Below are 22099 nucleotides of genomic sequence, written 5' to 3'. Positions count from 1 at the left end.
TGAGATGGATGATTAATTTCAAGGACACTGCCATTGTCAGGAAGAAGCAATGTTTACATTTTTTATTTCACTATAAGGAAAGTTAACACACACAAGGGTATGGCATAAATACAGTACGGCGGGGGGAAAAAACCCAAACAAACACCACAAACATTCTTGTCACTTCTTAACAAAAAGCAGAACATAACTCAGATTTTGCTTCAAATGCCACAGGCACTATGGGAAGATCAGGACAGCAGTGCAGCCATAGAAGTAAAAAAGAAAAATTTATGTACCAGAGTAAAGACATTGTATCCAGCAGGATAAGGGTTTCAACATTTGTTCAAACCCACCTGGGTTACACATAACAGGTGTATATATTTGAAGGCAAGGAATATAAAAAAGTTTTGAAAATAACTAACTCCTTATAAATCAATCTTAAACAAGTAAAACAGTGTTGTTGCATAGGAAAAAGGCGACACAAGGCCCACTTCAGGATCTGCAGCCTTTATTCAAAGCTTTTGAACATTTATCTGCAGTATTTTCCTTCATTTGCATTTCTGCTGTGCTTTTAGTGCAGTAATAAATCACAAAGTTCCATCTGGTCAACAGTTTTAGTTCGTATCCTTATTGCTTCAGACAATTAAAAATAATCCTTAGTGTTAAGAACAATAAAGGCAGCCCTAGAAGCACTGTGCTAAGCCTGAGGAATAAAATTTGTTTAAAATATAACCTTTTCAGATTGGCTTCAACCTACGAGTATTCTCACATTCTAAAGAAATCCCTCTCTGAAAAGGAGCACCTTGACAGGATTTAATATTTGAGACTATCTTTAGATTGGTTTTGATTAAAAAATTAATTTTAGACTAAACTAATGTCACTATTATAACCGGCTTAGTCCAAGCATTATGTTGCTTGACAACTCTTTCAACCTATTCCTTCACTTTATCCATGACAGAGAAGTCAATAATAATTGATGGTTTTGTTGATTATTAATACCCTCTCTTAGTCAGGGAAAACACTTTGATGTGTATTCCCAATTTGACTGTTCAGATAAAATTTTTCTTCTTTAACAAATTTAGCATAGATATTTGTGTCTCTTTTTTCCTAGGTTGGGCTGTCAGCTAGAATCTTATAAATGAGTATATGAAAGTTCTTGTTCGAGTATTGATTATGTGAAACTGTATGCTGCTGAAATGTTAGATCCATGACATATTTATACATATAAAGTTATAGGTAGCCTGCAACAAGAGCTATGACTCTTAATTTAGGAAGTAGCAGGCCTCAGGCATAACGCAGCTCTTTGAGAATTTCAGTTGAAAATTGTAAACAGAAGAAACAGAATACACAAAAACACAATACAAAAAGTAATGAAACACAAGAATAAATTAGTCTTGCTTCTAAGTGCTTTTTCCTTTACCTACCTTGTTCTTTACTGTACAGAGGAAAATGAAAATCAAAGACTGGAAAGACATTTTAAAGGTTTTCTTGCAGATTCAAATACAATTAGAGAGAATGCATTAGTAAATCTTAGATCAGATGAAATATTATCAATCACTTTCTTCTGCATAATCATCACAGTACATGCATGTGATTCATACAATAAACTTATTGGACTCAAATTTAGATGCTTTAGTCTAGCCTCTGCTGTTTCCAAATTCAGTTTCCACTGCCTGAGAAATATAGTATGAAATAAAACCACTATAATATATCCTTTATAGACCGAACAATATCCAAACAGAAACCTGGTATGATTCCTGACTTACAACTCAAGCATTTAGAAAACATCGAGTGTTAAAACAAGTCCAAATCACAAGAGGTGATCAGCCCCGAGGTAAATCATGCTGATTTCCAACCCAAAGACATTGATCCCTAGGCAGCTAGAAATCATACCAAAGGTAGCATAGTTTCATAACACAGACTTGCTTATAACTTAATCAAGATGCAATACCAATATGGCAGTGAAAGACTAGGAAATCTTCTTATGCCAATAATAGTGAAATTTTACACTGAAAAAAATACGAGTTTAATTTATCACATAATTGGATTAGGGTAGTACTCACCATCAGACAAGATTAGTAGCACAGAACTTCCTCACACACTGTCTCTGCCTTTGGAGAATGAGCTGTAAGGTACCCAGCTACAACAAGGCCACTAACCACGTTGCTTCCAAGTCAGAGTCCTGAGACACGAGGAGCTACTCTGCACCTAAGTGGCAGTTTTCAAGATGGCAAGCACCTGATTCAAATCACAGGTGTAGTCAATGCTTACTGCAGCACTCCCAAGCAAAACAAACCAGGTGAAAGTACAGAAAGGCTGTAATAAAGTTTCCTCATGGTTGAACCAGAGATGCAGGTTCTCTTCAGCAACACAACCTCTGAGGAATACTGAAATCACCTTCTACAGCAGCATCAGTACCTGTATGTAACTTTCATTTTCTTTACTGTTTATAGGAATTGCTTTTGCATACATATTTCTTGTGGTGTTTTTTTCCTAGCTAAGTCTGGCCCTTATTTTCAACTCCTTTTACTAACACTTTTACTAAACAAAATAAAACAAAATGGCATTACTTCTCAAGCAGGATATTGACACCATTTTGTACATCAATGCACTTCGATACAAGACCCCTCAAACCATGAGGCCCTTCATATTACCCAATCTGTCACTGTACGTATGCTTGCACACGTGGTCAGCAGATCAGGTACAATTTTTTGTACATTTTGTACACCTGCCATCCCTCATTATTATTAGTAGTTAAACAAACTAAATCAATAAAGGCTGAAAAATCATTGCCCTCACTAGTTGAAAGGGGCAGGAAAAAAAAAAAATTCTCTCTTTATACCTGTACCAAAAAAAAAGGCTTTCAAAGTATAGAGGTGATTTTAGGGGCCTAAAAGTTTGAAAACATCCCCTTACCATAGTTTGCTTCCAAACTTAACAATGGTCCTCGTTACTCTTCCCCGTAGGGCCAATTCTGATTGTTTGGTAGACTATGGATCTACTCTTCCAAAAGTCCTACCCTCCACTTCAAAATCTTAACAGAGGTTCCTGCCTGTTCCTTATTTCACATGCTGAAATAAGACATTGCAGGCAGACTGTGAGGTATCTAGCAAACACCCCAGTCTGAATATCCCATTCCCTGTTATACCAAAAGGAGATCTCACAGTCCACAAAAGGACCAAGTATGTGTGCTAAGTCTGCCTTGCAAGAAAGCAGAGTCTAAAGCTCAGACCTATAAACTAAAACTGTGAGGGATCTTCTTTCAAATAAATGGGAGAGACTGCATTTTTATGGATTAAATGACATACTGTTGGGTTTTTGTTCTCTAGAAAATTCCAATTTCCTCTCAGGCATTGGTTAAATTCTTACAGTAACAGGAAACTCTGACTCAGAGCAAACTGTCCCCTGGGTCTACCCTCTCTAAGACATAAGTCTACATAGTTAGTAATGAACTATCATTGCACAAATCTTTATGCAGTGCTATTTTCCTATTCCAAGCCACAGCATGATCTATAAACACACTGCAAAGTTGAAGCTGCTTCCCAGGGTATATAAGGAACAAATATGTAGCCTTTCCTACCTCAAAGTAAGCTGCTGGTAAAGGCAATTATGCCCTTCTTGTCTGTGATTGGCCAGCTTCCTGTGTATGGATGTGTGAGCTTTCATTTATTACCTCCTGGGTTACCGGCACAAGGCTGCAAAGGAAAAGGGTTTTCTAATGGGATTTTTTTTTTTTTTCTGAAAAAGGAATTAAAATAGCATTGAGACAATTTAAATCACAAACAGTGGCTCTTCCCAGTCTTCCTCTCTATCTAAGACAAAAACTAATACAGTTAGAAGTTGCAGAGGAATGGTCTGGGATGGCTTTCAACCCCTCTGTGATGTGTACTAAATAATATGTGCAAAAGGCAGAAGTCTGTGCAATCAAGGCAGAGTAAGACTTTAAGTAACGTGATTTTAATATTCATAAGGTTTTAGAGACTATTTATGAAATCTTCTATTACATCAGGATAACAGTCTTAAAAGAAAGTCACATAATTCGAAACCTACCATTTTTACACCAGTAGAAACACTTCAGAGCTATATTCAGAACCTGTCCTCGTAGCTGGGTCGAAATGATCTGCCAGTCCCTAAAAAGTATCAAACAACAATTAAATTCAGAGTTCATGGAGGACAATTGTAAAGAGAGTAAGCTTGTTGCAGAAATAACAATCATACACTAAAGCTTCAGCCTAAAATGCATTTTTCATCACAATACCTTGCATAGGCCCCCATTAAGTCAATTTTGTCATATCAGAATTATCAAAAACTCTTACCTATTTCATTGGCTTAAAGACTGCTATACAGGCATTATATTAGGTTAGCTCATATGTGAAGAAGTTATATAACAGGAGAGAAGGAAAAGGGTCACTCCAGTTCTTTCAGACACCACCACATGTCCCAGATGACCTGATGTCTCCCTTTCTTCTTTAATGGAAAGGAATTTTTTCTTGGTCACACTGTTGTACAAGGGAGGGATATTCCCCAAGAAAAGAAACGAGACAAACTAATTAAAACAAGGTTATATTGTACAAACAACTATAGATCAGTCTGCTGAAGGTATCTCTCAACCGGTTCTTCCTATAAAGAACTTCCAGTTGATTTGTTTAAAGTACAAATATACTGGAAAATTAGTGCTAGTGAACATCCATAATAAAACATTTTTTTTATTTGGATAAATTAACTTCGACATGATTCTGAACCACTGAACATGTTGTGTTTGAGCTTGGGAAGACAAGAGGGAGTAGGGGTTGCGAGATTCTGCCAAGTGCTTGTGTGCGCCACTGTCCTCTGCTGGAGGAAACCAGCCTCGCTCACGTGTTTGTGACCGATCAGATCCCGTTGGCAGTAGAGGACATGGAATAAAGATGACATGGGCAACAGTTTATGTTCATTCACATTTAAGCTCCACAGGCCAGTGGTTTAGGATGGAGGGTCATTAATTCTACTGTCTGTGACACGTAGCTGTGCAAACGTTTAAAGTGTTTGCGTCTGCCCTAGGCAGCGTTCTTTATTGCCGTATAACATCCCCAGGGCCTGCAGAGTCTGCACCTTGGAGCTCACAAGAAGATCCAAGACTTCAGCCGTGTGGTACCTTATCATTGATGCCCAAGGGATTACAAACTACCACCCATAAAACAGCGGCTGGGTTTGTGCCAGCAGGAACACAGAGGGAAACCACAACAGGCCCCTGTGAGGACCTGACCCGCCTAAGATATTTCAAATAACAGCTACAAGAGAGGCACGATCACAGTGCTGTCTCCTGCTCCAGCATTCCCGGGACACGCGTTCCCAGACTAAGCAGAGGACCCTCATTCCCAGTTATCTTCGGCGGCGGCAAGGCGAGCGGCCTGACGGGACTTGTAGTCCGGCCCCCCGCCCCGCTCCGCGCCGCCATCCCGGACTGCATTTCCCAGGGGGCGCTGCGGGAGCCTCTCCGCCGTCGGCAGTGCCATGGCGGCCGTGTCGGCGCGGGGCTGCGGCGGGGCCTGGCGCCGGGGCTGGCAGCGCGGCTGGGCGCTGCCCGGGCCCGCTCCGCGTCCCTTCCCCCGCGGGCAGCGGGCTGTCGCCTCTAACGCGAGAGGCGGGGCGGTGCCGGCGGGGAAGAGCGGGTACGGTGCCGGGAGAGGGGCCAGTGGAGGTGGATCTCCCCCTAGGGCATCCCGCCTTTCGGGCGGAGCCGCAGGGTGGGGGCGCGGGATGCCAGGGGCGGGGAGAGGGCTGGGTGGTGCTGTTCTGAGCGGTTCGGTGCGTGTATCGCTTGCGGGTGGCTGGCAGCACCTTACCCATACGAGTTTGGGTCGCACCCCTCCCCAGAGCCTACACGGTGGTTGCCGCGGCTCGGTTGTGTGTGCGGAGTGTGGGCAGCGAGGGCTGCCCCAGCGCTCCCGGGCGTGCTTTTAAGGGCCGTGCTGGACCAGGGGAGACTGACTGTTTCAATGGAGGGTTGGGAGACTTGGGCAAGCGTGCCTGGAACAGAGCGTTTTATCCCTGCTGCAACTGAAAGTTATGGCATGAACGAGTTCCGCTGTTGTTTTGGTGAGCCGGAGGTTTCTCTCTGGACAGCTGATCACCTCGTAAAAGTTGTGCAGACACCAGCATAAGCGTGCTGCTGATTGTTCAGAGACACAAATAAACATAATCCTGGAACAAACATGGCAGGAAGCTCCAGGTTTCTTATCAGTGTTGTTAGTAGGACTCGAGGACTGGCTGCAGCACCTGCCAACACACTGTTTAAGCAAAGCCTGGTGTAATTTTTAATGTCATGATATGATGGAGATGCATTTCTAAAGAATACTTGAAACGAATTTGTCTCTAAAATTCAAACAAACAAAACAAAACCCCCATGTTTTTCTCTAGACTTGAGGCATTTTTATAAACAGTTGGAAACACCCAAGAAAATAATGTGTGTTGGTGAAAGAAAATGTATTAGCTCCTTTACACACCTGAACGTTAATCTTCAATGATAATATTATTATATTTAAAGCAGTGATATAAGCGACACCTGCATCACTAGTTTGCTGTTTGTAGGGATGTCCTCCACTGTTGAAGGACAGATGGAGAACTAAAATCCTGGCAATGTATTATTTTCACCTTTGGAAGGAACACTGTACTAGATGTATTTGATGTTTTTCCATAGCTTGCTTATTTCCTGTAGCTATCTGGGTACTGATGCTGCTGAAGTATTCTGCCATAGAAATGTGATTTCATCACTGAAATATTATTTGTGCCACTTCATTTGTACAAGGCCAGATAATTACTTAGAAAAACTGTCAAGCAATTCATACTGTAAAGGTGACCTTTTTCTCTTGTCCATATAAAGGTTACGGATCTGAGAATTGCAATTACTTTGTAGATAATATGGAGAAGCTTTATTCTGTGGAATACACTCGGAGAATAGTAGCTCTCTAGTTGAAATGATGATTTCTCTATTACCAGATTACTAATGTTTATGCTAATATACTGCTAACGCTGCTCTGGAGAGCCACCTTTCCCAGCATGCAAGTGACTAGCTGGCAAAGAATACATAATTTATTATGCCACCTGTCTGTTGGAGATTTATCAAACTACCTGAGAAGTAATTCATATTTATGATGATTTTGTGATTTTCACGAAGCACCAAATTAGGGTTCATCCAGCGTGCAAGTGTGCCTCATTAATTTCTCTAAGATTTCTCATGTAAGGAAAAGTTAAAAGTTTCAAACCATTACATTTTTTTAACGACATTCTTTTTTGTGTATAACGGAGACACTCTACCATATAGTCCCCCCGTATGTATTGTTAAGTAGTCTTATTTCTCCAGTATTGCAATACAACTTTTTGCATTACACTGTAGATGTATTTACATAATTTACAATATTTTTACAATTACATTTTAATTTTTGTTAATAAATGAGGAGTTCTTAATTCTTGTACTTCTAGGTGTTTGTGAGTTTTAAAGTCATCTGTATTTAAACTGTTTTTCCCTCTTCTGCCTTCCTTTTCAGTCTTGCTCCATGGGTACCAGTTGTGGGTCTGGAAATTCATGCGCAGATCAGTTCCAACTCAAAACTTTTCTCTGGTTCCCAAGTCCAGTTTGCAGCACCTCCTAACTCTTTGGTGTCTTTCTTTGATGCTTCTTTACCAGGAACTTTACCAGTAAGTTAAGCTACAATTTAATTTCTATCAGGATTAATGTCAGACAGCTTTGCCTATGTTTCTAATATTTTATTCTTCCCAAGATTTGCCTATGTAGCTGTTTTCACCTAGTTGTCTAATTTCTGGTTGTTTGATAACATGAGATGCCTAGTATGGTTTCTTTTCAGTTTCCTCACTCCCTAGGTATTGCCACAGATACTTGATATCCCCTGCAAGGGAAAAAAAATTAGGAGTGTCCCTTCAACATACTGAATGAATTGCAGTATTTCTCTGAGGCCAGAGGGGGTGTATTTGGTTAGTATGCCCCACAGGAAATTCCTTAAATATGAGAGATGCTTAAAGCCCTATGAGAGAAGAACATCTTAGATTTCTGAGTGGCCATTTGATGTTACTTTGCCATATGTTTGTTTATATAGCTGTCACTTGCCATTTGGAATGTCTCACTATGGAGGTACTTTGCTTCCTAAGTAGAAAGTCTCCGACTTAGGAAAGTGTAAACCATTCCTATTTCCAGAGCAAAGCAATTATTAAAAAAAAAAAAAGTCATTTCTGTGAGACATTGTGGAATAATAGGTCAGAATAGCTAGCTAGCACTTAGCAATGAGGTTTATTAGTGCAAACATAATAAGTGTTTGAATTCACAGCTTAATTATAACTGTGATGGCTATGACAGTACTGCTCTAGAATCCTCTGAGAATTTAACAAGTTCAGTATAAAAATAATGGTTAAAAAAGTGTAACATAAGTTCTTGCTATACAGTGAAAATAAATATTGAATAGACTTACCATTCCCACATGCAACAAGCATGCAGAGACTATAATGGGGTCTAATTATTTCATGCAGAAGATTTCACTGATTATATGCATTAGAGTGGAGGTTTGGATTCCAGTTGCAGATAGGTATTTTTTTAGTCTAGTGAAAGCCTTTCATAACCATAAAACAGCCTTAAATAATAATCTGAAATTGAGGATTAACTTATGGACGAATTTCTAGGTAATATAAAAATATGTCAGTACATGTCATGTGATCCTTAAGAAGGGAAATGATTTGATATTTTCATTCTGTATTTTCAAAGTTATTGAAAACTAAGGAACTGAAGTTTAGATGTCAATAAAATTTGGACTTCAGTCTGGTCGCAGTGGCAATTCAGGGCTGAGTTTCAGATGTAACTATATGGAAATTCTGAAAACTTTGCAGAAATAATGGGAATCTTATGCAATCATTTGGTTTTAGAAGAATATAGTTAGATTTAAAGACAGAAAATGAGTTCCTTTCATTTGGGGCAGAGCTAGGTTAGGTAGTCACAAAATATAAAAGAGTTCAAGATTCTGGTTTTAGACCTTCTACTTAACCTTCTGTTCATGCACAGAAATCCTCTTAAATTGTCTAATGCTTATCTTTAGTCAAGTAAAAAAGCTGTTCTTGAGTGAACAAAATTAGTATTTATGACAAGTTTTCTGTATGTTACTATTACGGGTGGTGTGTATGTGTATGTCTTTTTCCTCTGTTAAAGTGCTTTAAAATGAGGCTTGTTATGACCTTTGTGAGAAGCCCCCAGTACATGGGGGCTTTGACAGAGAATATAACTGCACCTGAAAAGCAAAAAGCCAGGATGTTTAGGTTAATTTAAAAGTCGTGATGCTGTGTTAAGTTCTACCAACTGCTTTTATCTATACGAAGAGAAGAAATATTTTTATTACTGTGTTACTGGTGAACATAGAGTTGAAAGTGAGTGTTACAAAATACGTGTTTCTGCATGTTGGAATGTGATGCAAAATCCAGTCAGTAGTCGTAGCTTTATTTTCCCATTGTACTTGGCTGCATAGGAATTAATGTCAGAGACCAGTGTTTGTTCTGGGATCAGTTGGGCTTGTTTTCTTTGTGTACATTTTTACATGGCAGTAGTATCTGAAGCAGAATTGGATTTTGAGGAATTTTGAGAGATGGAAGGTCGTTTTTGAAAGTTCAAAGTATTTGTAAAAAAACCCAACAAACCAAAAAAATAATTTTAACAAATGTTACTAGGTTACTGCCTAACAAGACTACTTAGAAGATAAATATTTGGCCTTTCCTTTGGACTCTGTTTTGTTGAAAAATGAAAAAAATAGAAGGGAAGTTTTTATACAGTAGCTGTGCTGTCCCTAGCAGAGAATAGTTGCTGTTTTAAACTGAGAACTACAGGGGCAGTTTTCGTTGTCACAGGAGTTAAATTTACTATGTGGCTACAAGATGGTTGTGATAGACAGCTGTGCTAGTATTTGCCACTTCACAATGGGTCCAGAAATGATTGTGCTAAGGGGAGCTTTTCTGGTTGCTATACATTACTGGGTCACAAATGAGTGTAGGCATGAGCCTTTGCTGCGCTCTGCACAGGAAGGGTGACATTAGAAGAATGTATTTAGCTCTCCTCTTTCCTCTTCATATTTTCTTCCTGTAATGTTAAGACAGCTTATTTTATCCCTCTGCTGCAAGTAGGCCTTAGGAGGACCATCACACTATTAGTGCCATGACCATTTCACTGTGCTGTGCTCCTAAAGTGTCTCTGAGATGCAGCTGTAAGCAAGAAGAGCTATGTAGGTGCACTCCTATTTGGCATGAGACAGAAAAAATGATTATAGAATCACAGAATCATGGAAAGGACCGTGATTGAGTGGAAAGGACCTCAAAGATCATCTAGTTCCAGTTTCCCTGGATGGCATCCCTTCTCTCCAGCCTGTTGACCGCACCCCACAGCTTGGTGTTGCCAGTGAACTTGCTGAGGGAGCACTTGCTGAGTGTCCACAGTGTAGACGCTGACACTTTCTGTGTCACTGACAAAGACTTTAAACAGCACTTGTCCCGATACCAAACCCTGAAGAACTACCACTCTTTACTGGTCTCCACTTGGACATCAAGCTGTTGACTGCAACTCTTTGAGTGTGACCATCCAGCCAATTCCTTTTGCATTGAGTGGTCCATGTGCCAAATCCATGTCTTTCAAGTTTAGAGACAAGATGTCGTGTGGGACAGTGTCAAAATGCTTTGCACAAGTCCAGGTAGATGATGTCAGTTTCTCTTTCCTTATCCACCAATGCTGTAACCCTTTTGTAGAAGGCCACCAAATTTATCACGCACAATTTGTCATTAGTGAAGTCCTGTTGTCTGTCACCAATCACCTCATTATTTTCCATGTGCCTTAGCATCATTTCCATTGGCTCCATGATCATGCTGGGCACTTTAGTAAGACTGACCAACTGAAACTGACTGATGTGGCAAATCTTTGATTAAAAAAGTGGGTTTAGAAGTAGTGAGAATGAATGGCAAATCCCATGCTACTCGGCACACTTCTGGTGCCCTGTGAGGACAAAGCCCCTCACCACCAGACTAGAGAGCATCTTACTCAAATGACTATAAGGCTGTCCTTTCTTTGGGACTACATCAGACTACATACATTACATTTCATGTAATGAAATGTGCAAAGGCCTGGTTTTTTTTTTTACCTTGTGAATGGACTCAGCAGGGTTCTCAGCTTGGTATCTTCCGAGGACCTCTTATAAAGGAAGTATTATGCTATACATGGTAGCAAGTAGTGCATCACACCTGCAGACTGAACTAAAATTGTTCTGTGGATCCATGAAGATGATAGCACTTCCAGTCTGATTTAGCCTTTTTGAAAATTCTAAGGGTCTTTATAAAGGTTTCTACTGCTAAGATCAGGCTCACAGAGAATCCATGATTATCTATTCTCATGAATGAGGTGGCTGACTAAAGGTTAATTATAGCTCAGCCACAGAAATAAGATAGTAGATCTAGTAGCTAAAGGCTGAAACCTTTTTGTCTGTGCTTAGTCTTTGTTGCGTGTTTTACTTATGTCTCTTGCATGACTGAAGTGAAAGCATGATCCCATTGTAGGCAGTCCTTTGTAGGCAAGTGTACAAAGAAATAATCTAGGATTTACATAACCGAGGTTTAAATTAATAAGATTTGAATGAATATTAGCTCTACAGTCTTAAGTATTTTGAATTTTTTAATACCTTCTCATGCATTTGAATTTCATTTTCTTCACAGTGTGAACAGCATCTGTTTTATCCTTTTTTACGAGTTTTCAGAAACACCTGGTAATGATCAATCTCTTTTTTTTTTTAATGAAGAAAAGATAAATGCCTTCTGACCTTGGAAGAAACAGAGTAAGATCTGTGTTAAACACTCCTGTAGAGTATCATGAGATGCATGGTTTTATCTGAATATATGGTTTTTTCCTGTTCCACTGGACATCTTCAAGGGCTTGACAGCTCACTCATTGCTGCTATCTTGTACTCAGATTTTCATATCCTCTTGTTTTCAAGTCATTTAGTTTTCCCTCTGTAAGCAGTACAGAGGGATGCATTTTGGTCCTGCATTGTCTCCTCTCACTTGTATAATGACAGGCAACTGGATATGCCTTTTCATGGAAGAGAGTGGTGCTAGAGCAGCTATCAGCCCATGTTCCTTCTGACATTGCACCACTGGCAACCTAAACTCCAAACTCGGGCTTCTCCAGAGGTGACAAATGGCAGTGCAGCTCTGCACAGTAGCTGAGAGCACACATGTTTTGCTGTTGCCTTCCACGCCTTGCGGTGCTGTACTGCTGAGATGGCTGCCCAGGGATGTCACAGGGCTAGCACCCAGTTTGGGGCTGTAAAGGGTGTTTCCTGTAATGACACTGCGTCCATCTGTTCTTGTCTCTGGCAGACACCCATCGTTTTTCCAGATGTTTTATGTAACAGATTATCAGACTTGAATAACATGTACAATTCATCACAGTATCATTTATCTGATGCATTTGCTTTCAAAGGCACTGAGAGGTTTGTGTGAGATTTTGGTGGATCTGTCAGCTATTCATATGGGAACAGAAACAGCATTTGAGACCAGAATCTATACTTTACAGCTTGAAAGTAGATTTTTTGATATCCTGTGCCTGTTAAATCTGGAGATTGCAACAGCTGCTCTACCAACATGTGCTTGCAGTTTTGTTTTGACATTCTTGCTGGCATGCATGTGAATTTACTCCTTTCTTGTACTACTTTGTTTTGAAAAAACTTCACAACTTGACTTTTGATGACAGTTTAAATTGCAAGCAGTTTTGATGGGGAACTGTCCAGTCTTCTGATCATTGTATGCATGTTGGTTTAACTCCCACTATATACATTTTCTTCTATTTTTTGAAACCACACAATGCCTGGGTTGTTGCTTTCCTCTAAAAATAAATTAATGGCAATGCCTGAAGAGAAAAGTGAATTCATACTTGTTTTAAATGATTTACTTGTATCTAAGTTCACTTAAACTGTTTGTTGTTTATTTCAATAAAACTGCAGTAACTGTATGTAGGGGGAAAGGAGATGTTTTCTGAGAAATTGATGGTGTCTTTCTCTTGCAGTCCTTTATTTACTGATAATATTTGGGTTTGTGGTGCATTGTGACTCTTAATCAGTGATTAAGAGTCTTTTATTGTTCACTCAGTCTCAGCTTGCTGGACTTGCAGTTCCAAAAAGCCTCTATAAAGGAAATCCCACATAATTTAGAAAAAAACTAGGGGAGTGAAATAGGCTTTCAAACCATTACTCCCTGAGGATGCCTTTGCAGTTCGTAGATCCTGAAATTTCTGAGTTCATGATAGATTAAAGCCTACCTACCTGATTTCAAGCTATTAATCAGTTCAAAGCTGTTGTGCTGGTCAGAAGAGGTCTTTGAAAGATGAAGCAGGCTGGCTTCAGGTGCCTTTCAAGACTGTGTTATGGTGTGGGTTGTTTCTCATTCTATTTCTTTGCCTTTCATAGCATCATTCACAGCCCCGGGTTTACCTGCGGAACTCACCTCCTTCACTGCAGTCTGAGAAGTGGTATATTACCTCAGTTACTGCAGTTGCTTAGCTCAACTTTATTTCATGCTTAACTGGTGGTTATTTTTTTCGGAGATGTCCGTGCTCTTGTGCTTTGAAGTATTTGGTGACAGTTTTTGCTCTTCTCTCAAGCTTTGAAAGAGTCCCCTGTAATGTTTTCTCTTGCTTTTTGCTGTGTCTCGTGTATTTGTGAGTATTTCTGAGACTCATTCTGTGTGTTTTAATCTTCATGTAAGGGCTTACAATTCTTGTGGGTTTTTGTCTTCTTAGCGCCTTGGTAACTATTGAGCTCTCGGTTTCTTGTTCTTGTGGGCTCTCCTGTTCACCCTTAACAGGTCCCTCTTGCTGATGTAAACTTGCCAGTTAAAATGGCATTGAGTTGATAAAGCATCTTGTTGTCACCTATTTCAGTAGCTCCTTCAGTGCATCAGTGATGTTATCTATATATTTTCTCCTACCTTGTTTTGTGGGGAGGGTTTTATTGGTTTACCTTTTGCTTTACACAGCTATTTTTCTACTTCTTAGTGAGGAGCAGGAGTTTGCAGTATCTTGTTTCCTTTCTTTCACACAGTTCTGTAACTGCAGTTGTCGTGCCACCTTTGATACTTTTGAGCAGCCCAACCATTACATGACAACTAGACATATCGGTGTCCCCTCTTTGTGAATTCAGTTGGAAATTGCTGCTGAAATGCTCACCAGCTTTTTGCAGTAGCTTTTCTCAGTGGGCTAAGTCTCAAAGTTGGGCCTGTGAAGCGATTTATTGGAACAAATTTCTATTGCTTCTGTTATCAGTCACTACACATGCTCTGGCTTCCTTAAATGTTTGATTTTATTTAATTTTTTCACAGTATGTAGACAAACAGTCTAGTTCCAAGCGACCCCCTTTCAGGAAATCCAAGGTGGTATATTGTGTGTATATATGTATCTAAGCAGTGCTCTCTTAAGCAAAAGTTTCATGATTCTGCCAATTTCTCATCATTTTAACTTTGCAAACTGACATCTTGCTTCTTCGGTCTTCTTCTTAACAATTTTTTCTTTGAAGATTTTTTTTATTGAAAGGTATTTAAGGAATCATTGTCCAACAATAATAACAGATAATTGGAGACTGGGTCTTTGTTCTCTTCCTGGTTAGCTGTCTTGTGCATAATGTTGCATAGCTGTCAGGTTTATGTATTTTGTTTAAAACTTATCTTGGTGTGATTAGGCTGTAATTGGTTCCTGGGGTAAAATTAACTTCTTTGTGTTATCTCTGATTATCAGTCACCTTGCCACCTTAAACATAACTGTATTTGATTTTGAGAGGATTATGTTAACTTCTGCAAGTGGTGTTTATTACACGTGTGGATTTTGCCACTTCGACCATTGTTTTCTATACAAAAACACTAATTTTGCGATTTTGTTGCCAAGTTCAGCCAATTTGCCTCCAAAAAGATTTAGGCTTGTAGATGTTTTTTTGTGAATGTATTAGCAAGCATATGAAGAGGAAATTTTTGATTGAATCTCCCCAATGATCTCAGCTTTATTTGGGCTGCTGGTCTTCAGATATTCATTTTGGGATGTTTGGTGAAATGACAAGAAGATGGGCGAATCATGGAGGAGAGAGTTTGGGGGTCACTGCTTAGGTAAAACAAACTGGGGGTGTTATTCAGAGGAAATTATTCTCTGTTGATTCTGCTGTTCCAGAACAACTTTTTTAAAAGCAAATAATTTTAGTTTGCTTTCTTAATAGCTCTTTGCGAGACTCGTCGCATATTGTTTTCCTAATCAGTGAATTCTTATATTTTCATGTGAAAGGCCACTTCTGGTTTACTCCCATTTATGTGTTGTGCTCACTTAAGAGAGCTGGGTCAGCCTGCAGGGAAAGATGGCTGTCTCTCTGAGGAACAAATAAGCATATTTCAGGAGACAGCAATTGGAATAAAAAAAGGAATGAGGGAGTTGGAGCAAAGGCTTGGAGTTCAGCATGTATCTAGTGTGGGCTCTCAGATACACAAAGATTGCAAGAAGGAGCATTGGGCAGATAGCCAAAACTTGGAAATAATAGAAAATGACAGTCAACGAGTATCAAAGGTCAGAATTTCTTACAACAAAAAAAACCACAGAGCTGATTCCCACCAAGCCTACCAACAAAGGCTCTGCAAGGATAAACAGGGCAGGGGTTGGTTTATAACCTGCTCTGTCCTAAATGGTCTGAACTATCTTAATTTAAGAAGTTAAACATTATCTCTGTTATGTTGAAAAAGGCAGATGTTATTCATGTTTAAAAGCCCTTCTTGGCCTTTTTTTTGTGGAGCTCAGTGTAGGAATAAAAAAAGGTCTGTGAAGGTTCTCTTCAAAGCTCCATTTTGCCTTGTATTTGATCACGTTCTGTAACTTAGGGTTTAGCCATTGCTCAGTCCCCTTCCTTCAGCAGCAGTGAGATGTTTTCACTGGCTCTTCTTGTGTTTGATTTGTCCTGGATCAGATAGCATTAGTAATAATTTCAGCTGACATAAGAGAGGGAGTATCCTTATGACAGGTCAAATAAAGCCATGTGGCAGATGCAGAAGACTGCTGTCAACAGGGAGGGTGTGGATGTTAGAGGGATACTGGACTTCTTTATGATAACACAATATAAGCACAGTGTTTGGTTATGGATATCATGAACCACTGTATCACCATTGCATTGTCCTGTCTTCCCTGTGGGTTGTCCTGCTTGGAATTGGTCCTGAATGGTAGAACTTTGTTTTTAGCTGCTGGTGATTGGATCTGAGATATGAAGATCAGTGGTTTGGGGCAATGCCACTGGATTGGCTGATTTCCTATGACGCCAGAAAACAGATTTGTTCTATGGAGACCATTGAGCACTTTGTCCACACATTGGTCTGAATGAATTTTTCTTCCTGTGTTTCTTTTAGCAACCTCCCTGTGGGTTGAGAAACCCATAAGTGTGTCATTATTTAAACAACTTTGAATCTGGTATTGCCTTCCTGTTTTTCTTGCTCCCAGGGGTCAGCATTTCTCCCTACTGCTGCTGAATTTTTGTGGTCATGACTGACACTGGAAGGTGCTTCCTCCAATTCTAAGCCTTGTGATACAAGCTTTCAGGCTAATAACTCTTCAGCTTTGAGAAGGTGTGCCCTCTTATTCTTTTGAGTGCACTTGAAGTAGTGTGTTTGGGAGCTGGGTACTTCTTAATATCAGAACTGCCTGACTTTAGGATACAGCTTGAATCAGTGCCTGCTGCATCACCACAAGCCCAACTTTGCCATCAGACAAGTTCAGCAATAATAATAATGTTTGTATAGCAGCATATAGTTTTGTACCAGACTTGTAGAAAGGTGAAGTTAAACAAGGTAAAGTTAAAAAATGCATTAAATGCGCCTCCCCACATCTTGTTTGCTGTTTCAGATTCTCAGTTGCCATTTTGTTCTCTTAAGCTGGAATCTCTTTCTGCTGATCTAAGATCTCAATTTAAAATGTTTGGTGCTTCCTTCTCTGCTATCTTGCCTTTTTCTTTTGGGGTAAGAACATAGTCTTCCTATTGGGACAGGAAAGGTGCTGTGAAGTAGATGCTGGACTGACATGCAGAAGACCCTAAACTGAAGTTGGCCTTTTTAAATTTCCCCTGCAGTTTGAGACCTCAGGTTTTGGAACGCGAGTTCTTTGCAGACCTTACAATGACAAGATTTAGTTGGCTTGGTTTTTTAAAATTTTACTGTATTCTTGGAGGGATGGAGTCTCATTGTAACCTATTGAAGTAAATGGCCCATTTGGGAAATGGTCACGTTGTCATTTATATTACATACATTCTGTACGTGCATAGCTACAAGGCAGTCAGTCCGTTCTGTGTGTGGGGGAGGATGCCAGGGCAGAATGCTACAGTGAAGTACTCATCTCCAGTGTCAGACTGAACAGCCACAATTACATTTGGGCTAAGTACATGTAAGAGTAGTTTATTTTGAAGTTTAACTCATGATTGCACTTCAAAGAACCATGTATTGCAGCAAACTGGTACTTTTAACACAGCAAGAATAGTAAGACTGAATATATCCATTAGTGAAAGCAAATAAAAATCAGAATGATATGAAATGGGAGTACTGGGAAATATGATTCAATATATCTGATGAGGTATCTAAAGATTACTGCCTGGTATACAGAGAGCCGTCTGAGTACATTGTACTACCTCCTCCTTTCAGCTGTTACTCTGAATGAAAAGGAGCTAAGATTAAGTGTTTTTTAGGTAAACAGTCCTGTGGTTAATCTGATTAATGCTGATTTTTTTCATGATTGTAAGTAGGACTGAAGGTTTTAAGATAACCAATTAATATTAAATCTAATTTATTAAAATGTGTGACCTAGAATGAAAACCTGTAAAAATTTCTGGGGAATTACTTTGATTTTACTGGTTTTAGTACAAGCAGTACTTTGTTATGTAATATAGGCTTCCTGAGTCCAAATGCTATTGCAAAAAAAAGCGGTTTTTTTGTAGAAGTTAGCAAAAATAAACTTTTTCCAGGAGAGACATCTAGATGTTTCTTCTTTTTTTTTCCCCTCCTAATTATGTATCCTATATAATACTCATTAGCAAAACAAGAAGCTGCATACCTACCCTCTTTAAAATGTAAAAATGGTAATTTACTAAATATAGAAGTGTATATCTTCACCTAAAAGGGTGCCAGCTTTCTTTAATGTATTAATATAAGGAATAAACCTATTGTTAAAGAAAGAGCTGTTAAAAAACTGCTGTTGGTGGGTATTTATGCCATTGAAGGTATGGTGAATAGTTTTGTATAGCTACTGTAGTGTTGTAGTCTTGTATTTGAAACCAAAGTCTTGACTAAACCGAACTTTCAAATAAAGATGATAAATTTTTTAAAGGAGTCTTTCCACTCGTGAACTGTATGTAAAGAAAAGACAAGTATCAGAAAGAGAGAGGTCTTGGTTGGACTGTTCTTTCATTTCTTTAGTGCTCAGTTACCATGGTGCTCTAGCAGGATAGGGTAGCTACAAGGGAGGTGGTGCTGTTGTTGTGATGCCATTGTTAAGGTTTTTCATGAGTTTCCAATACACGCAATTTACATTTCTTTCTGTGATAGCTCTCTAGGATTTTCTTAAATATTATGAGGGATGCTTCCATTTTAGAGGACCAGAAATACTGAAGAAGCCTTTATAGACTCTTGTGCTTTGTCCATACCTATTGCAGGAAGTACACAGCTTGTTTTCAAGGCCAACACTTTACTAACATACCAGACAGGCAGCTTGTCAGTTCAAGCCAGTAATTTAAATCTTTGGTGCTAGTCAAAGCTGTCAACTTAATAACAGCCTACTGCATAAACAAGCTGGAGGACTTATTCTAGGTCATTAGTATGGGAAGTTTCACGTACTGAATTGATGTTTATCACTGCAGATTATTTGAAAAGCCAGGCTTGTTTGGGGGAAAGGTAGTAGTTTGCTTAAACAGTTCTGCTTTGTGCTCACAGCCTTGATCACGGTGATGGGTAGTAGTAGTCACTTCAGAAATGAAGCAGTATTACACAGATAAGTTTTGATTTTTGAGGAAGTAGAGAGTCATCTGGTTGGGGTTTTTTCCCTCTTCAAGTGACACAGGACAGAGGAAGCAGATTGGCACGGTAGACGTTTCAGTATGCCATAGTGGAAAAGATCTGCTTTGCAATGCCTTCTGTCACCACAGAGGTTGATAAAGGAGTAGCACAGGAAGTTGAGTGAGTAGTGGTGCGTGTACAATGATTTGGCTAGCATGATCCAGTACACTGGGGACACATACACATTAGAGTCATCTAAATGCTTAGTAATACTACATAAAAAATAATCAATACTTCACATTTTTATGCCTGCTTTTCCCTAGAGCCACCAAAATGGTTCGTCAGCAGTAGTGCAAAAGGTTCTCTCTGGTGTAAGTAGTATGTATGTGGGAATTATTTCCTTCACCTCAAAACAGTGTTATTCCTTAGGACAATGAGTAAGATACACTCCATTCTGTTTGAAGCAAAAACTGAAGAGCACGTGGTCAAAGGCAGTATTTGTACTGTAATCATTAGGTAATCTCAACCTGTGTTTGAACAAGGTGCTGTGAGGCTTTGACTGATTGTGATTCCTTGGGATTTGTCTTGTTTGCTGATTGCAGTCAGTCATAACCCCTGCACCATCAGGAATTGTAGCAAGATACTGGTTCTCTGTTGCAGTGGTGTTTTGAGTTTACCAGTTCTTAGGGAGCCTTCATGGGTTTCCAGTGACCAGTTTTTAAAGGATTGACTGGCATGGTCCTCACTAATTTGTAAAGCTGAGCAGGACTGTGCCATAAGGCTTTAGTAGGAGGAAATTCGCCTGTGTATTTAGAACGATGATGATATTTTAAACAATTAACACTTTGACTAGCACGATTACAGAAGTCCTTAAACAATAATAAAAAAAAAGAAAAGTATCTTTACTGTCTGGAAGCATTTAATTGTTGACAAGAGGAGCGCCTACTATATTATGAGCTGCAGCTATGCTACTAAAGTAAATTAATGTTTCATTGTCACCAATTTTGCTGTAGATTACAGTCAGGACTAATTGTGTTCGTTTTGCCATGGATCAGTATTTCAAAGGGAGATTGTTCTTCCTTTTTTCTTCTTTAGAATTTGCTTTATGTATCTTTTAAATTTTTTAATAAGTAAAACATGCCTGAACAGATGATGTATTCTAGTTAGCCGTATATAGCTACACTAAAGATCTGAAAGTTCCCTTGTTAAATGTCTTAAATATTTAATTTCTTTTCTGTATAAGCAGTTTTTAAGTTTCTGTTACATTAAGAGTTTCTCATATTCTCTCCTATTATTTTGGTTTTTTAAATACTAAATGAATAAAGCAAAGAGAGTAATTTTCCAGCTGAAGATGTGGGATCATGGGAAATGTACAGCTGCTTAATATGTTTTCAGAATTCAGGTTGGAGAATATAAAAAAGTAAATACTGTCAGAAGCATGGAATAAAACATTATTTGTTTTATGTTCTGGTCAATGCAGATGAAGTCATGTACATTCTTTTGCATAATGTGCCCCTTTAATGGTCCTGCTGGAGAAATAGACTTCTTGGCAGCTGCACAGTGCAGAACAGGATGGATAAAGTTCTGTTCCTGTTTCAAAATGCTGTGTGAGCATGTCAGAGTTGTACTAAGACAAATAAATCCCTTCTTTTTTTTCCTTTTCGGTTTTATCTGTTTGATGTTAGTTGAACAAGCTGCTAAATTAAAGAGAGCACATCTGAAAAAACTACAACTTGTCAGGAATTTTTGGAGTGAGATTTTCTTACTCCTCTGGATCCTGACCCTGCTGAGGAGATACAAGGGTGTAGTGCTGGTAGTGAGGGTCCCTGGTGAGAAACCACATTTACCTCCTTTGTTTCTTTGTGAAGGCCTTTTTGGGTCTTCAGATCACGTGGCATTCTGCAAGAACCTTAATCCCATGGGTTACCTGGGTACTGGAGCATGTATACTTGCCGCAGGATCAATTGATGTCTTTTGGATTCTGTCTTAGCAAAGCATGTTAGTGTGCTTCGTTTCATCCTAGTCAAGCAAAGTATTAAAATCTACGGCATATGTAGATACTCATGAATTCACTGTAGTTCTGTGGTTATGGTTGTTCTGAAGTGTTTTACTGAAATGGCACTGCAGTCCCTAATGCAAATCCCCTGTGTTTCCAGTTCCCAGTAAGAGCTGACAGCTAGTTATAAGTCAGTTATCATTGACTGTGATTTGTCTCTTGTACCCTCAAAGATTCAAAAGCACGGGAACATTTGCAAAAGTAGCAAGCCAGAACAGTGTACATCTCCTTATGTAGTATGACAAAATGACTGAACAGCTTGTTTTTTTGTCTTAAAGCTTTGCAGATTTATAGCTACTACAGCTTTAATGATGAATAAGATCTACCCACACAAGGAAAGAGATCTAATGGTGACTGAAGGCAAGCGAAATTGAATATGTGCTCCTTATAAGGCAGTGTGTGGGAGACACATTTGTTACATACTGAGTATCTGAGCAAAACCATGTGTCATGTTTCCTTAGGTTCTCAACAGGAGATGTGTAGAAGCAGCAGTGATGACAGGCCTGGCACTCAACTGCAGCATAAACAAGAAGTCCTTGTTTGACAGAAAACACTACTTCTATGCAGATCTGCCTGTAAGTATGCAGTATAGCTGGTCCCTCTGCGGCTGGAGGAAAGGACCAGTCTGGAGTATGGATGGCAGTGGGGCATGAGTGAGGAGGTGCTTTTTCTGTTTTCAGTCAGTGCTCTGCTTACCCCAGATGCTGTGCCCTGATGAAATAGGCAGCTGTACCCTGCTGCTCACTGATTGAATATGATTGCTCTGATTGCTGACTCCTTGCTTAGCTGCACAATTCTAGTAGCTTAATGTAATTGAATTGTGAGCTGGAGCTGCTTTGTCCCTTAAGTTGTCCATTCCTGGTGGTTAGTACTAATTGTCTGTTAGGGTAAAAGCAGTCTGATAATAGTCCTTCATTTAAAGTGAATGTATAACAAACACAGGTTCAGTGGTGTAAACATAGTAGTCTCTTTTCTGCCCATGCTTAGGGACCTAAAAATATTTAA

The 22099-nt window shown here is 39.3% G+C and overlaps 1 protein-coding gene across 1 annotated transcript in view; it reads left to right on the top strand.

The window, feature by feature from the left end:
* The first annotated feature begins 5472 nt into the window (after positions 1-5472).
* GATB (glutamyl-tRNA amidotransferase subunit B) overlaps positions 5473-22099 on the top strand; it is a 48791-nt gene continuing 32164 nt past the window's right edge. Inside the window, exons 1-3 of the mRNA XM_027891796.1 lie at positions 5473-5630; positions 7506-7656; positions 21556-21669. Coding sequence (XP_027747597.1) covers positions 5473-5630; positions 7506-7656; positions 21556-21669 — 423 coding nt within the window. The remainder of the gene's footprint in view (positions 5631-7505; positions 7657-21555; positions 21670-22099) is intronic.

Source organism: Empidonax traillii, unplaced genomic scaffold, assembly GCF_003031625.1.
Source record: "Empidonax traillii isolate 1590-97213 ecotype Southwest subspecies unplaced genomic scaffold, ASM303162v1 scaffold331:size1191723, whole genome shotgun sequence".
In the NCBI taxonomy this organism is placed as follows: Eukaryota; Metazoa; Chordata; class Aves; order Passeriformes; family Tyrannidae; genus Empidonax; species Empidonax traillii.
The sequence above is the reverse complement of the archived record's forward strand: the minus strand, read 5'-3'. Positions and strand labels throughout refer to the sequence as shown.